The sequence below is a fragment of the Trichomycterus rosablanca genome, chromosome 7, assembly GCF_030014385.1.
Source record: "Trichomycterus rosablanca isolate fTriRos1 chromosome 7, fTriRos1.hap1, whole genome shotgun sequence".
NCBI lineage: Eukaryota > Metazoa > Chordata > Actinopteri > Siluriformes > Trichomycteridae > Trichomycterus > Trichomycterus rosablanca.
In genome coordinates, this window is record NC_085994.1 from 6,660,030 (window position 1) to 6,675,658 (window position 15,629).

Consider the following 15,629-nt stretch of genomic DNA (forward strand, 5'->3'; position numbering starts at 1 on the left):
ATCACTCATATGCTACAGATACAATAGTTAAAGAATAGGTTGAAAACATTATCATATTTATTCAAGGAGGCTGCTGTTGTTAGCAACTAAACTCTATCATGCGACAAAGTGGATTTTGAAGAGTATGCAAAGCTGCCCTTCAACACGCAGCATGGCACCAAGCTTTTACTGGCTGGGAGCCATGTGGCTTAGGGTAGTGTGAGTGACTTTAAGGATTAAAGCCAAGATGCCCACTATGTATTACATAAGGTAAATATAAGTAGAAGGTAAAATTCAAATACTCCACTAATTTATAAATGTAAAGATTCTGTGTGTATAAAGTAACACCACAACTAAACATACCTACAAATGCTCATGTACACTGATCAGCCATAACATTTAAACCACCTTCTTGTTTCTACACTCACTGTCCATGTTATCAGCTCCACTTACCATATAGAAGCACTTTTTTAAATACCGTGTCCATTCACTGTCCACTCCATTAGACACTTCTACCTAGTTGGTCCACCTTGTATGACGATCGCTCATCTATTGCTGCTGTTTGAGTTGGTTATCTTTGAGATCTTCATCAGTGATCACAGGACGCTGCCCACAGGGCGCTGTTTGCTGGATATCTTTGGTTGATGGACTATTCTCAGTCCAGCAGTGACAGTGAGGTGTTTCAAAACTCCAGCAGCATTGCTGTGTCTGATCTACTCATACCAGCACAACACACACTAACACACCACCACCATGTCAGTGTCACTGCAGTGCTGAGAATGATCCACCACCCAAATAATACCTGCTCTGTAGTGGTCCTGTGGGGGTCCTGACCATTGAAGAACAGCATGAAAGGGGGCTAACAAAGCATGCAGAGAAACAGATGGACTACAGTCAGTAATTGTAGAACTACAAAGTGCTTCTATATGGTAAGTGGAGCTGATCAAATGGACAGTGAGTGTAGAAACAAAGTGGTGGTTTTAATGTTATGGTTGATCGGTGTATATACAATCTGATTAAGTTGGTTAGGTAGTCGCATGGAACAGCATATACAAATGATCGTTCATACAAGTGACAAATTAAAGAAAAATTCCAAGTGTCCTAGCCCCACACTGCTCACTCTGCTGCGGGGACAGTGGTAGCCTAGTGGTAGCCTAGTAGCCTAGCTTTGGGATATCAACTGAAAGCTTGGTTTGAATCCCAGCTCTGCCATGCAACCACTGTTGGGCTCTTGAGCAAGGCCCTCAACCCTCTCTGCTCCAGGGGCGCCATACAATGGCTGACAAAGCTGTTGAAATGTCATGGTACATAATGGTACGTCATGACACCAAAGCCTGCTCATGCTTTACATGTTGTTGCCGCATTTTAACTGTCAGCTTGAATGCATTCATGTTTGGGTGGTCTAGATTATAGTAAGATGTTGGGTTGAAACAAGTGGGAATTAGAATACGTTCTACAGTGAGACACCTTTATTTTAAAAGAAGTAATAGTTATGGTAGTAAAGAGCTACCATGTCCAATATGTCAGTCCATACCCTACCATAGGTCTACAATTACGTTGGGATCTGGTGACTGTAAAGGCTTTAGCATATAATTGCATTATCATCATGCTCTGCAAACCATTCAGTACATCTCTTGTGCCCTGTTGATGTGGGTATTGTCATCTTGGTCAGGATCACCAACTTTTGAATAGATTTGTTCTGTTACATTGATCAGATAGTCAGTCAGAAACACTTTGTACTGATTTGCTTTGATCATTATAGTTTTGTTCTCTTTACTTTTTGTCTTCTTCTCAGTCTGTTTATAAAAAGCCTTGCCCTGAATCTTGTTTGCATTCTTTTAGATGCAGTATTGATGGTGTGGATGACAAGCGCATCATCAGCATGCAGATCGACAACAAGAGTCACTCTCTCTTCGTGGCATTCACATCTTGTGTGGTAAAGGTGCCACTTTCACGCTGTGAGCGACATGGGAGATGCAAAAAGTGAGTCAAGATTGGCCCATAAGATTATCTGAGGCTTCTTATCACTAGAAAACGATGTGAGCCTTAAACTCTATCAACTGAGCACATAGAGGATGTCAATAAGAGGTGTAATCCTAGTAAGAGGTTTTCTGATAGGACAGTCCTGAGTGGTGCAGTGAAATAGAGTTTGACCGATTATATGGATATTAGGAGTTACAACAAACTTGTGTCCAGATGAACTGATTCAACTTTGTGGATGCTTAGACAATGTACTGTCACAATACTGTAAGTCGCTTTGGAAAAAAGCGTCTGCTAAATGTCGAAGATGTAGATGTAAAAATTTACACGTGTACAAAAGTGGGTAGTTAGCAACCTCCTTTAGGATTGATTGTGTACATAATGACACTGCTCAGTGATGAGCATCAGTCTGAAAAGGCACAATGGCTGGCTTCTGTATGTTACGCCGTACTCACACGATGAGGAGAATCAGTGGGTTTGGAATAGCAATAATGATAATAAAAATAATACGATTTTCTGATAGACCTGGTGTGTGTTGTTTTTTTGCAGGTCTTGCATCGCCTCCAGGGATCCGTACTGCGGCTGGGTTTCAGACGGTGCCTGCAAGGAAGTCACCAACACCAAGTATGTTAATCAGTACCATTCACCAACACAGTTTTGGCTCTGTCTGCGATAGCCTCGTTCACCCACTGGTCTTTTGATCCATTCACTTTTGTAATTTATACTTGTAAAGTGGAATACTTGAAGACAATCACACCATTTAGTACAATGAAACTGATTTATAACCACTCAGTTCTTAGAAAGGAACCACAGGTAGTGCCTCCCCCTCTTAGTTTCAAACTCAATTGTATTTTTATAACTGTACAAACTTTGAACTTGGAAAGTCTTGAAAGAGCAAGAGAACAAAGATGGAGAGAAACCATGCTGATGAGGAAAATATATTGATATGGAATGAGGGGGGAAAGCTCATTTAGGCTATGTAGCCTTTTTAGTCTTTTGTATATTCGCAGAATCATTGAGTTTTATTATTCCTTTGGGTTTTGTTCCTATCTCGTGTATTTATGTAATAAAATGGCAAGGAAATTAATGAAAGGAACAGCAGCTATATTGACCCAGTTGGTGGAGTCGAACACCACTGAAAAGTTTGCCAAATAAGCATACACCAATCAGCCATAACATTAAAACCACCTCCTTGTTTCTACACTCACTGTCCATTTTATCGGCTCCACTGACCATATAGGAGCACTTTGTAGTTCTGCATTTACTGACTGTAGTCCATCTGTTTCTCTGCATTCTTTGTTAGCCCCCTTTCATGCTGTTCATGATGGTCAGGACTACCCCGGGACCACTACAGAGTAGGTATTATTTGGGTGGTGGGTCATTCTCAGCACTGCAGTGACACTGACATTAGTGTGTGTTGTGCTGGTATGAGTTTTTAAACACCTCACTGTCACTGCTGGACTGAGAATAGTCCACCAACATAAAATATCCAGCCAACAGCGCCCCGTGGGCAGCCTCCTGTGTCCACTGATGAAGGTCTAGAAGATGACCAACTCAAACAGCAGCAATAGATGAGTGATCGTCTCTGACTTTACATATACAAGATGGACCAACTAGGTAGGAGTGTCTAATAGAGTGGACAGTGAGTGGACACGGTATTTAAAAACTCCAGCAGTGCTGCTGTGTCTGATCCACTCATACCAGCACAACGCACACTAATACACCACCACCATGTCAGTGTCAGTGCAGTGCTGAGAATCATCCACCTCCTAAATAATACCTGCTCTGTGGTGGTCCTGTGGGGGTCCTGTGGGGGTCCTGACCATTGAAGAACAGAGTGAAAGCCGGCTAAAAAGGTATGTAGAGAAACAGATGGACTACAATCAGTAATTGTAGAACTACAAAGTGCTCTTATATGGTAAGTAGAGCTGATAAAATAGACAGTGAGTGTAGAAACAAGGAGGTGGTTTTAATGTTATGGCTGATCAGTGTATAATGCATTGTGCAGATCAAATCATTATTACAGTGCCCGGTCCAAACGATTAATCATTATGTGCTGTTTTTTCTATCCTATTATTATTTTTAAAATCACGTCTGCCATGATTGAGCGTTTCACTTTGGAAATGGAGTGGAGAGGTAATAAGGGGTAGATGATCTCACTCAGGCTGAACAGTGCTTCTGAAGTGACTGAGTACAGGATTACACGGTTATGATCTGTTGGCTTTTGCGGTCAGCAATTGAAAGCATTCAGCTAGACACTCTGGGCAGCATTTAATGAAAAGCTACACAATAAAACAGACCCTAGAGAGAACTGAAAGTTCACTTTTATTGTTGTTTACTGCAGTCAGTAAGAACTTTAAACGGTGGATTAAGATGTATGTACTTTTAGGAGGACCAAAAACCTTTTTCCTGCATGTTTGTGAGTTCAAACTGTTATATATAGAAATACTTTTTGTCTGTCTTGTACTTTGCTGTGTACTCTTGAACTGCTTGAGACCTTATTACTTTAGAAAGTTTATAACTATAACTATACAGCAGCTCTGTTCACCAAGTCGAGTCTGCAGATGAAGTAAAAAGCCTGTATATGAAAATGTTCTGCTGCAGTAGGTGAAGTGGGTTTATTGTTTCCCAGAATCTAATCTCTCATATGGTTGACCTAACTCTTCTGATAGCATTGCCTATCAGGAATAGCAGGCTCAACCAGACACAAGACGAAAGATTCAAGGTTGATAACAGAATGCTCTGTTCCTCAGTGTATTGTCTGTGTTATGTTTATTTAATGAAGGTACTGCTCTGAGAATTAACTAAAGCGTTCGTTTTTTAACTATGATTTAAGTCAATGATCGAACAAGAAGCTCCACCAAATTTCCTGCATCCACTGAAAGAGTTATACACCGATCAGCCATAACATTAAAACCACCTCCTTGTTTCTACACTCACTGTCCATTTTATCAGCTTCACTTAGCGCTTTCATGCTGTTCTTCAATGGTCAGGACCCCCACAGGACCACCACAGAGCAGGTATTATTTGGGTGGTGGATCATTCTCAGCACTGCAGTGACACTGACATGGTGGTGGTGTGTTAGTGTGTGTTGTGCTGGTATGAGTGGATCAGACACAGCAGCGCTGCTGGAGTTTTTAAATACCGTGTCCACTCACTGTCCACTCTATTAGACACTCCTACCTAGTTGGTCCACCTTGTAGATGTAAAGTCAGAGACGATCGCTCATCTATTGCTGCTGTTTGAGTTTGTCATCTTTGAGATCTTCATCAGTGGTCACAGGACGCTGTTGGCTAAATATCTTTGGTTGGTGGACTATTCTCAGTCCAGCAATGACAGTGAGGTGTTTAAAAACTCCAGCAGCGCTGCTGTGTCTGATCCACTTGTACCAGCACAACACACTAACACACCACCACCATGTCAGTGTCACTGCAGTGCTGAGAATGATCCACCACCCAAATAATACCTACTCTGTGGTGGTCCTGTGGGGGTCCTGACCATTGAAGAACAGCATGAAAGGAGGCTAACAAAGCATGCAGAGAAACAGATAGATACATTCAGTAATTGTAGAACTACAAAGTGCTTCTATATGGTAATTGGAGCTGATAAAATGGACAGTGTAGAAGCAAGAGGTGATTTTAATGTTATGGTTAATCGGTGTAATTTCAAATGTTTTTATTTTGCTTTCTGTGTTAATAAGGTTGGTGTTTAGTGCTGGTTAAAAATACTGACACCAATTTCAATACATTCGTATAAAGCAGTTTTGTGATAATTTCCCCGAAATATTGCTACCTCACTAAAATGTCACATTATGTCATGACTTGACAGAATCAGATCCCATGAGGATGAAATACCAGCTCTGATGGATTAGACACACCTGCTTAGAATAATAAGGATGTCTGACCATGTAACACCGTTAGTCTTAGCACAGACAGCACTGCAAGTGTTGAGAAAAGACTAACATAATGACACAAAACAATTTGGGATTAACTTAACATGGCATGGAAAAAGAACTGACAACAATTACTGACAGGCTTGTACTGTATACTGTAATAGTATACAATCCCAGGCTTACTTGTATTCTAAACTGTTGTGCTCACTTTTCTGAAGAGGTATTTAAGGTGGTCTGTATAATGAATGCAAGTTTATAATTGTTAGTGAAAAACCTTAAATTTTAGAACCTGACTTAAACTTTAGAAAATACATTTTTGGTGTATGTGTGTAGTCTCGCCAAAATAAACATGTACATGGTACCTGCCTGTTGCCATGTTGGAATTTACTCATGCGGTCATTATATCTCAATAACTTTTAAGCTTTGCTAAATCACACATATGGCAATAAAACCTGCAATTATTATTAACACTTAAATGTATTTTGCACACTTAAGTAGTTGCTCCCTGAATTGCATACTTATTTACAATCATGTATTGGGTGGATTCTCTTATCCAAAGTTAATACAGGATACATTCAGATCAACTCTTGAAGTGCCTTGCTTAAGGTAACAACAGTTTTTGCTTTAAAGTAATGGGCTTGATCCCTTGACCTCCTTGTCAATAGTCCAATGCCTTGATCATGGTACTACCACTTTCCACATTACTTCTACATTGCATATTTAAAAGGCATAATCACCAGTAGAATCTGTTGGTAAATCAAGTGTACACATTTTCTAAAGCCTGAAAGAGGGCCTGACAATGTCCAAAATGTTTGTATCAAACCAGTAAGAACAAATGGGTTTATGCATGATGATGTTTTGTGAGCTCATTACTACAGGGTTGTTATAAAATGTACATTATTAAATTATTATTAAAGCCATTGCATCTTACAGCCCCAACCCTTTCAAAGAACCTGACTGATTGAACTGCTTCATATACTACAGAAATGTGTTACATTCATTCTAAAAATAAGGCTATAATCTCAGAACCTGACCACCCGGGGCAGAAGTCAATAAGTCCCTGTGAAAAATGCAGGCTTTCAGCAGGGTTTGAGCTCATATGGGTCAGTTGAAGGCAGCAGGGCAGCAGCGGCTCACCACCATGTGCCTTGTCTCTGTTGATTATGCAGATGGCCGTTCGAGCAGGACGTAGAGCAGGGCAACACAGATGGACTGGGAGACTGCCAAAGTAAGCAAGGGCCTTTTTCTTCTCGCCCTGCCTCTCTCGATCTATCTCTCCTTTCTCTTTTTTCTCCCTCCTGTTTATCTGGGCTCAGCCTTGACCCTGTCCTTCAGCTGCACCAACACACTGGACACAAGGACCTGCTTTAACCACACACATCACTCACAGAAGCTTTCACTGTGAACTATTCACTACACTAAGCTCTATAGAGGCCGGCATTCAGTCGTCTGCATTCATTAATGACATCATTTTATCTGCTTTGAATAGTGAAATGCTGTAATTGCTTTTCAAACAGTTGCAAGAAAAGGTTTGTAAAACCTCTGGAATGACCTGGACTTCTGTATTAACTTACTGTGACAGAATGTGGTCTGACCTTCATCCAAATCATATTAATACACAATCACATTCTGCCAAAATGAAATGAAAATACCTTATAATTATACTTTCATATATGAACCCAAATCCTAAAAAAAAGGTTATGGCATTTTGTGAAATGCAATAAACTGAGAATCTGGGATTTGTTCATTTGTTTTAACCTTTATTTAACTGACAAAGTAAAAAGAAAAAATACATATTTTTTAAATAGCATTGAAAATCTCTCCCAGAAAGTTCTACTTCTGTCTCATCAGTTTACAGCCCAGTGCCTTAGAAGTGCTGCAGAAGAATTGTTTGTAGGATCAGTGACTTTCTTTGTGGTGTTTTTTTAAAGTAAACCCATGAACACATATTTCTTTTGGTTTAATCCTTCATAGATCACTCCTAGTTAGAGAAGCAAGAGTAAGAGTAAATTGTCTACATCTGTTTTCAGACCCCTTGACCTTTTTGCATTCTGTTTTGCCACTGCTTTATTCTAATCAGTGTATTGGAGGGCCCGGTATTCCTAAATGCAATAACACATCATCGATAGGACTCCAATCCATCACAGGGCCTCAGTCATCCCCTATCTACAGACACAGCCAATTGTGTCTGTATGTACAGTAGATGCCCGACCGGCTGATCGAACCCTGAATCCCAGCGGTAGTGGGCTAGCATAATTTACTGCTGTGCCCATAATTTACTTGAGCACCCTGCTTTGTAATGCTTTATATCAACATTGATTAATAATTTAAAACTAATATTTTATTCACAAAAGTAGGCCTCTTCAGAGCATTTTCTGTGACACTTTAAATTGCGGTCAGGTGCATCCTGTTCTTGAGATGTGCCTAGAACTCAGTTGGAGTCCATAGACTGCACATAGTTTGAGAAGGCACACACACAGGTCTGTAAGGGGCCACAATTTACACTGTACTTTCAGGACAAAAACAAGCCATGATTCAAAAGTACTGTCTGTGGAGCTCTGCAATCAAATAATGTCTAGGCGTATAAAACAACATCTAAGGTTTTGAGTCTTTCCAAGACCTCAGTAGTCTCAATAATTTTAGTCTCAATCATTTTGGAATAGAAAAAGCTCGGCACAACTATTGGCAAGAAGGGCCTTGCTTGAGAAGGTAAAAAAGAACCAAGCAGTCACTCTAAAAGAAAGTCTCTCTAAAAGTCCTGTGTTGAGATGAGAGAACCTGTTAGACAGACGAACATCTCTGCAGCACTTCATAAATCAGACCTGTATGGTAAATCAGCAGGAGTTGCCACTGTTGAGTGAAAGACACATGACAGCCTGCTTGAAGTTTGCTAAACGGCATGTTGTCTTTAAAAACTGATTTTGAGCAGAACAGCACTACAGTAAAAGACAGCAAGACAGTAAAAGAAGTGTTAAAAAAGTTTACTTAGAATATGTGTTTATTATTAAACCTATTCTTATCTACTGTATTCTTATGTGCCTAGAACTCAACTGGAGTCCATAGACTGCACATAATTTGAGAAGGCACACACATGGGTCTGTAAGGGGCCACAATTTACACTGTACTGTCAGGACAAAAACAAGCCATGATTCAAAAGTACTGTCTGTGGAGCTCTGCAATCAAATAATGTCAAGACATATAAAACAATATCTAAGGTTTTGAGTTTTCCAAGACCACAATCATTTTAGTATCAATCATTTTAAAATAGTAAAAGCTCGGTACCTTTCTAACTTTCTAAAGTTGAGCAGACGGGCAAGAAGGGTCTTGCCTGAGAGGGTAAAAAGAACCCAACAGTCACTCTAAAACAAAGTCTCTCTAAAAGTCCTGTGTTGAGATGCGAGAACCTGTTAGACAGACGAACATCTCTGCAGCACTTCATCAATCAGACCTGTATGGTAACGCAGCAGCAGTTGCCACTGTTGAGTGAAAGACACATGACAGCCTGCTTGAAGTTTGCTAAACGGCATGTCGTCTTTAAAAACTGATTTTGAGCAGAACAGCACTACAGTAAAAGACAGTAAGACAGTAAAAGGAGTTTAAATAAAGTTACCCAGAATATGTGTTTATTATTAAACTTGGATAAAGATCAGTCCACATTTTATGAGCAAAGGGTTAAAAAAACCCTATCAACTTTTTACAAAGTGATATTTTATGATCTACACCGACCAGACGTAACATTATGACCACTGACAGGTGACGGAGGCAGTGTGATGCTTGCTTTGGGCAATGTTCTGCTGGGAAACCTTGGGTCCTGCCATCCATGTGGATGTTACTTTGACACACCACCCACCTAAGCATTGTTGCAGACCCATGTACACCCTTTCATGGAAACGAAATGGCTTTCCTAATGGCTGTGGCCTCTGTCAGCAGCATAATGCACCCTGCCACAAAGCTAAAATGGTTCAGGAATGGTTTGAGGAGCACAACAACGAGTTTGAGGTAGTGATTTGGCCTTCAAATTCCCTAGATCTCAATCCACTCGAGCATCTGTGGGACGTGCTGGACAAACAAGTCTGATCCATGGAGGCCCCACCTTGCAACTTACAGGAGTTAAAGGATCTGCTGCAGCAAAAGGGGGACCAACACTATATTAGGAAGGTGGTCATGATGTTATGCCTGATTGGTGTATTTACAGCAGACGTTTTTACACTGTTAAATCTATAAATGTATCATTGCCATACTTTTAATATACACAAATATTACAATATTTGACCATGCCTAAGTTACTGATTCATTTCATTAATACATTTTACTATTTGTTTTTTTTCCCAGATTCATTTGTGGCTCTAAATGGTAAGTACGATTAATCAGAGACAACTTGCAAAGCAGTTTTTGCTTTCTATCTGTTTTCTCAATTTAATGAGAGCATTTCCTTTTTCTTCTGAGCTGCCACCACATTCATTACTGATATTTAAATGTTCTCTAAGGCTACAGTGCAATTTTATTTACCCACAGAATTTGGATTGCAAATGATAATGTTTCTTTTTACCCCATACAATTTGTTATTTACACATGACATGTAGCAAAATGTTCACCTGCCCTTTTTAAAGCATGCAAACTTATATTTATATTAACAACATAATTGAAACCCCAACCAGAGAAATATATTGTCTTATTTTATTCCAGACTACATGTGCATGATGTACCAAGTATTACACAATGACTAATGTATGGTGTATTCATTTGTCTTACAATTTAATTAAGTAAAATGTGGTTTGGAATTCAGCCATTGTTAATATCACTTTCTTTTCAGCGTCACTTTTATAAGCTTTACATTGCTAATACATTTGAATGAGCTGGTTTTATCTTAATGGCTCAACATTTTCGCACAGCTTGTTTTTTTAGACAACCATTCTCATTTTAAAATCATGTCTGGTTTTGTGAGACATGGTTGAGTCCTTTAGTTTCTAACCTTTAAATGACAAATTACATTAGATTGTTCTTTTATGTGTATTTATGTGTATGTGTATTCCCGGTCCTAATAACTTAAGTTACCATATTTTACTGGTCATAACAAACGTAGCTGTAGTTTAATAGCCTTGATGTGATTTTTAAGCTCTTTAAAGGTCATCTAAGGCTCCAATATAGTATAGCGTTATAAAAGCTTTTGCTTTGTAAAATATTATGTTCATTTTACAGCATATATTGTGTTTTGTGCACTTGTGACACATTAGCTGCATCTTTACCAAACCTGGCGTTTCCACCCTATCATACATTAATATTGTACATTTAAGTTCCTCTATCAGTTTTTATGATGCAAAATACAGTATACCGATTCATACATTCACCGCATTATCTTTCAAAAACTGCAACTTCATTTTCTAAGTCTTCCATCTAAATCCCTCAAAAACTCATTCAGTACAAACTCAGTACAATCAATGTATACATTTAGCATTAGCTTCATGGCTCCGTATGTTTAAAACTCCTACTCTCTTACATACATAGTGGACTTTGACCTTCTTACATCTCTGAAATCCTTCTCTGCTAATACAACAACACGCTCACTTAGATCCTCAGATACTGACCTTCTTACCATCCCTGTCACCAAAGTGCCACAGCCCCAAGACTCTGGAATTCACTAACACAACACCTCAGGGAAGCCACAAGCCTGTTTCCTTTTCCATACATAATCCCAATATGTCACCTACCATTAAATCACACATTATTATTATTATTATTATTATTATTATTCACTACTCCATTTTACGGCATTTCATTTTAGTTTGTTTTTGGCCGGTCAGTGGTAACAAGCGTACCTGAGTGTTTTCCAGGTTTCTTTTTCAACTGCACATGACATTTAATAGTGAGTTGCAACTCAAGGGTGATGTTCTAATTAAATAAACTGTTCAGTGCAGTACTTTGTAGTTGCAACTTATGATTAATAACTCTTACGTAAGTGCCGCCTGAATGAGGTGTTGAATTGTTCCCACACTGAATTTCTTTTCACTCCAATTAGTTGATTGTTTACGAACCAGTTTCATGACAGACTTCATCACAAGTATTTAGGTACAAGACTAAGATAAAGAGTTCTAAAGTCCGAATTCACCTTCCTAAAATACACAGATCAGGCATAACAGTATGACCACCTTCCTAATATTGTGTTGGTCCCTCTGTTGCTGCCAAAACCCTGGAACTGTGATGCACTGTGTATTCTGAAACCTTTCTATCAGAACCAGCAGTAACTTCTTCAGCAATTTGAGCTACAGTAGCCCATCTGTTGGATCGAACCACATGGGCCAGCATTCGCTCCCCATGTGCATCCATGACCCTGTCGACGGTTTACCACTGTTCCTTCCTTGGACCAGTTTTGATAGATACTGACCACTGCAGACCGGGAACACCCCACAAAAGCTGCAGGTTTGGAGATGCTCTGACCCAGTCGTCTAGCCATCACAATTTGGCCCTTGTCAAACTCACTCAAATCCTCACGCTCGCCCATTTTTCCTGCTTCTAACATCAACTTTGAGGAGAAAATGTTCACTTGCTGCCTAATATATCCCACCCACTAACAGGTGCCATGATGAAGAGATAATCAGTGTTATTCACTTCACCTGTCAGTGGTCATAATGTTATGCCTAGTCAGTGTATTATCACTGGCCAGTTGAAAATATTCAACGTTTTAGTCATTTGGGAATTTCTGTCTAGTGAGGTCATCATTAGCAGCTCAGATTTCTTGTATCCTTCATAGTTGATTCAGTAGAATTGAAGGATCCTTCACCTTCTTCCCTCCATACCCCCATATTCTCTGCAAGCCTTCACTACTTCCATTGATTCACCCTGACCTTTGATTTCCTAATTAGATGGATCTAGCAGCTTAATAGAAGGCGGCTTCATGGGTTAGAGATGCAGCCAAATGCAAATGATGGTGGAAGCTGTTTACAGAGGCTGAACAGCAGCATGTTCTCTAAAGCTTCTTTAGAAATTATTCATGAAATACAATCCAGCGAAAGGAGGGCACATCGACAGTACACACTCTCACACACACACAGTTATGCACAAGCCACCCACATGGACCCATTCTTATAAAACCCCATACACACGAACCCACACACAACACTGGTGTGGTGTTGCATGATTGATAGAGCTTCCTCTGGCACAGGAAAAACTGCTAAGCATTTGATTGGTGGGAGGTGGTGAGAATGTCTACCTTTGTGACCCACATATCACATTATTAGTCATGTTAGGAAAAGGTCTCATTATCATTCACATTTCTAACAGGAAAGAGAAGTTATCATCTTTTAGAGCTTGTCTTTGATTTCTCAAAGCGTTTTCACTTCTGTTGCTCATCTCTGCCTTTTGACGTCACACTGCACCAAAAACTGACAAGTGCACAATTCTCTTGTGTAAGAGTGTATTGATTCAGTTTATTCCCTTCGCTCTGTCTGTAGAAATGAGTTCAGACTTTCTAACAGATACAGTGGATTTGCGAAGTATTCAGACTTTTTGACCCTTTGACTTTTTGCACACTTTAGTTTAGTGTGTCTGGGATTTCACTTTGAATGATATATGGTATAACTGCTATTTTGAATTGAAGACATCTCTTCACATAACCTCTCAGAGCCTTTATTCAATACGTCTTTACAAGCTTTGTTTGTTTGTTTATTAGGATTTTAAAGTCATGTTTACACTTCGGGTACATTCATGACAGGAAACGGTAGCCACTCATTACACAAGATTTATCAGTTCACAAGTTTATATCGAACACAGTCATAGACAATTCAGCTCCTCCAATTCACCTCACTTGCATGTCTTTGGACTGTGGGAGGAAACCGGGGCACCCGGAGGAAACCCACACAGACACGGGGAGAACATGCAAACTCCACACAGAAAGGACCCGGATCGCCCCACCTGGGGATCAAACCTAGGACCTTCTTGCTGTGAGGCAACAGTGCTACCCACTTAGCCACTGTGCCTCCCTTTACAAGCTTTGTACGGCTGCATTTGGGCAGTTTAGCTCTTTCATCATGGCATCCCCTTAAACTCCATCAGTTTAGATGGTACTCATATGTAAACTGCCATCCTCTGCTTTTCTGTAGATGTTTAATGGGGTTTAAATCTGCACTTTGGCTGGGTCATTCCACACATTCGGATCCCTGCCCCTAAGCCATTGTCCATATTTTTGACAGGAGCCGTCATCATTGGCAGGTCCTTCCCATATAAATCGGTATATTTGTGGGATGTTTCTCTGACTTCTGACATAATTCTTTCTCTGATTATTTACTGCATCCCAGCCTACATATGTTTTTTATCATTTATTTTCACAAACTACTTCATCCTGATCAGGGTTGCATTGGGTTTGACAGGGTCATGGGCGGCCAAGGCTCATCGATGCACATATGGGACCGAAGGCTGGCCCGTGTGCTCCGATCCAACAGACGAGCTACTGTAGCTCCAATTGCTGGAGAAGTTAATGCTGGTTCTGATAGAAAGGTGTCAGAATACACAGTGCATCACAGTTGAAGGGCTGTTTTGGCAGCAAAAGGGGGACCAACACAATATTAGGAGGTGGTCATAATGTTATGCTTGATCAATGTACTTTAACTAGCACAATTTCTGAACTCTCCTACTTTCTGAACAGTTCTGTTTCCCACACACTAAACGATCAGTGCTGAAGTAACAGTTAAAATATGGTCCCTTTTCTTCCAAGGTCTATTTATATTCTATGTACCCAGTTACAAGGATGTGCAAGTTGGCATTTTAGAGATAATTTTTCCAAAAGTCTAAGCCTTTTTCTGTATGTGTGTCATCCGCTTCTGTCACACTTCCCCCGGCCGTGGAAAATGAATTATAAAATAGCTGTCACACTAATCACTCAGCCCCTGGCAAAGTCTTAAATAAATCATTTTAATGATTGCTACTGGGAGACAGTGAGGCTACTGGGCATGACAGACTGATAGCAAACAACTTCAGATTCCAAACACTTGATGCATTTGGGACTATGTTTATCACTTAATTATTGTATTTATGATACAAGTCTACACTATATGTTCAGAAGTATGTAGACACCACTCCTGATTATTACATTTAAGTGTTTTTGCTTCCAACTTTGTGGGCCAATTTGTGACCCTTTTCATGCTGTTTTAGCATGATTGTGCTTTATGAACATAGACACAACTTGACAAGTTTGGTGTGTAGTAACTCATGTGGCCATCAGAGATCTTTGATCTCAACCTTGATGAACATCTTTGGAATGGATTGGAACATTGATTACTAGCCATGCATTTCCATATCATTAATGTCTGGCCTCACAAATGCTAATCCTATCCCTAATCCCAGAAAAGGAGGCTGTTATAGCCCAATGGGGGTTGTCTAATAAGATTATGGTCAGTTGTCCACATAGTGTTTTTTATCTGTAAATTCTGCAGAGCCTAAAATACAGCTGTCTAATCCCAGTAGTATACACAGATCAGCCATAACATTAAAACCACCTCTTTGTTTCTACACTCACTGTCCATTTTATCAGCTTCATTTACCATATAGAAGCACTTTGTAGCTCTACAATTACTGACTGTATTCCATCTGTTTCTTTGCATGCTTTGTCAGCTCCCTTTCATGCTGTTCTTCAATGGTCAGGACCCCCCTCAGCACTGCAGTGACACTGACATGGTGGTGGTGTGTTAGTGTGTGTTGTGCTGGTGAGAGTGGATAAGACACAGCAGCGCTGCTGGAGTTTTTAAACACCTCACTGTCACTGCTGGACTGAGAATAGTCCACCAAC

The 15,629-nt window shown here is 40.0% G+C and overlaps 1 protein-coding gene across 1 annotated transcript in view; it reads left to right on the forward strand.

Annotated features, from left to right (window-relative positions):
• sema6a (sema domain, transmembrane domain (TM), and cytoplasmic domain, (semaphorin) 6A) overlaps positions 1 to 15,629 on the forward strand; it is a 137,035-nt gene that overhangs the window by 100,161 nt on the left and 21,245 nt on the right. The window contains exons 14-17 of the mRNA XM_062998315.1: positions 1,822 to 1,962; positions 2,509 to 2,583; positions 7,021 to 7,079; positions 10,184 to 10,204. Of these exons, the coding sequence (XP_062854385.1) occupies positions 1,822 to 1,962; positions 2,509 to 2,583; positions 7,021 to 7,079; positions 10,184 to 10,204 (296 nt within the window). The remainder of the gene's footprint in view (positions 1 to 1,821; positions 1,963 to 2,508; positions 2,584 to 7,020; positions 7,080 to 10,183; positions 10,205 to 15,629) is intronic.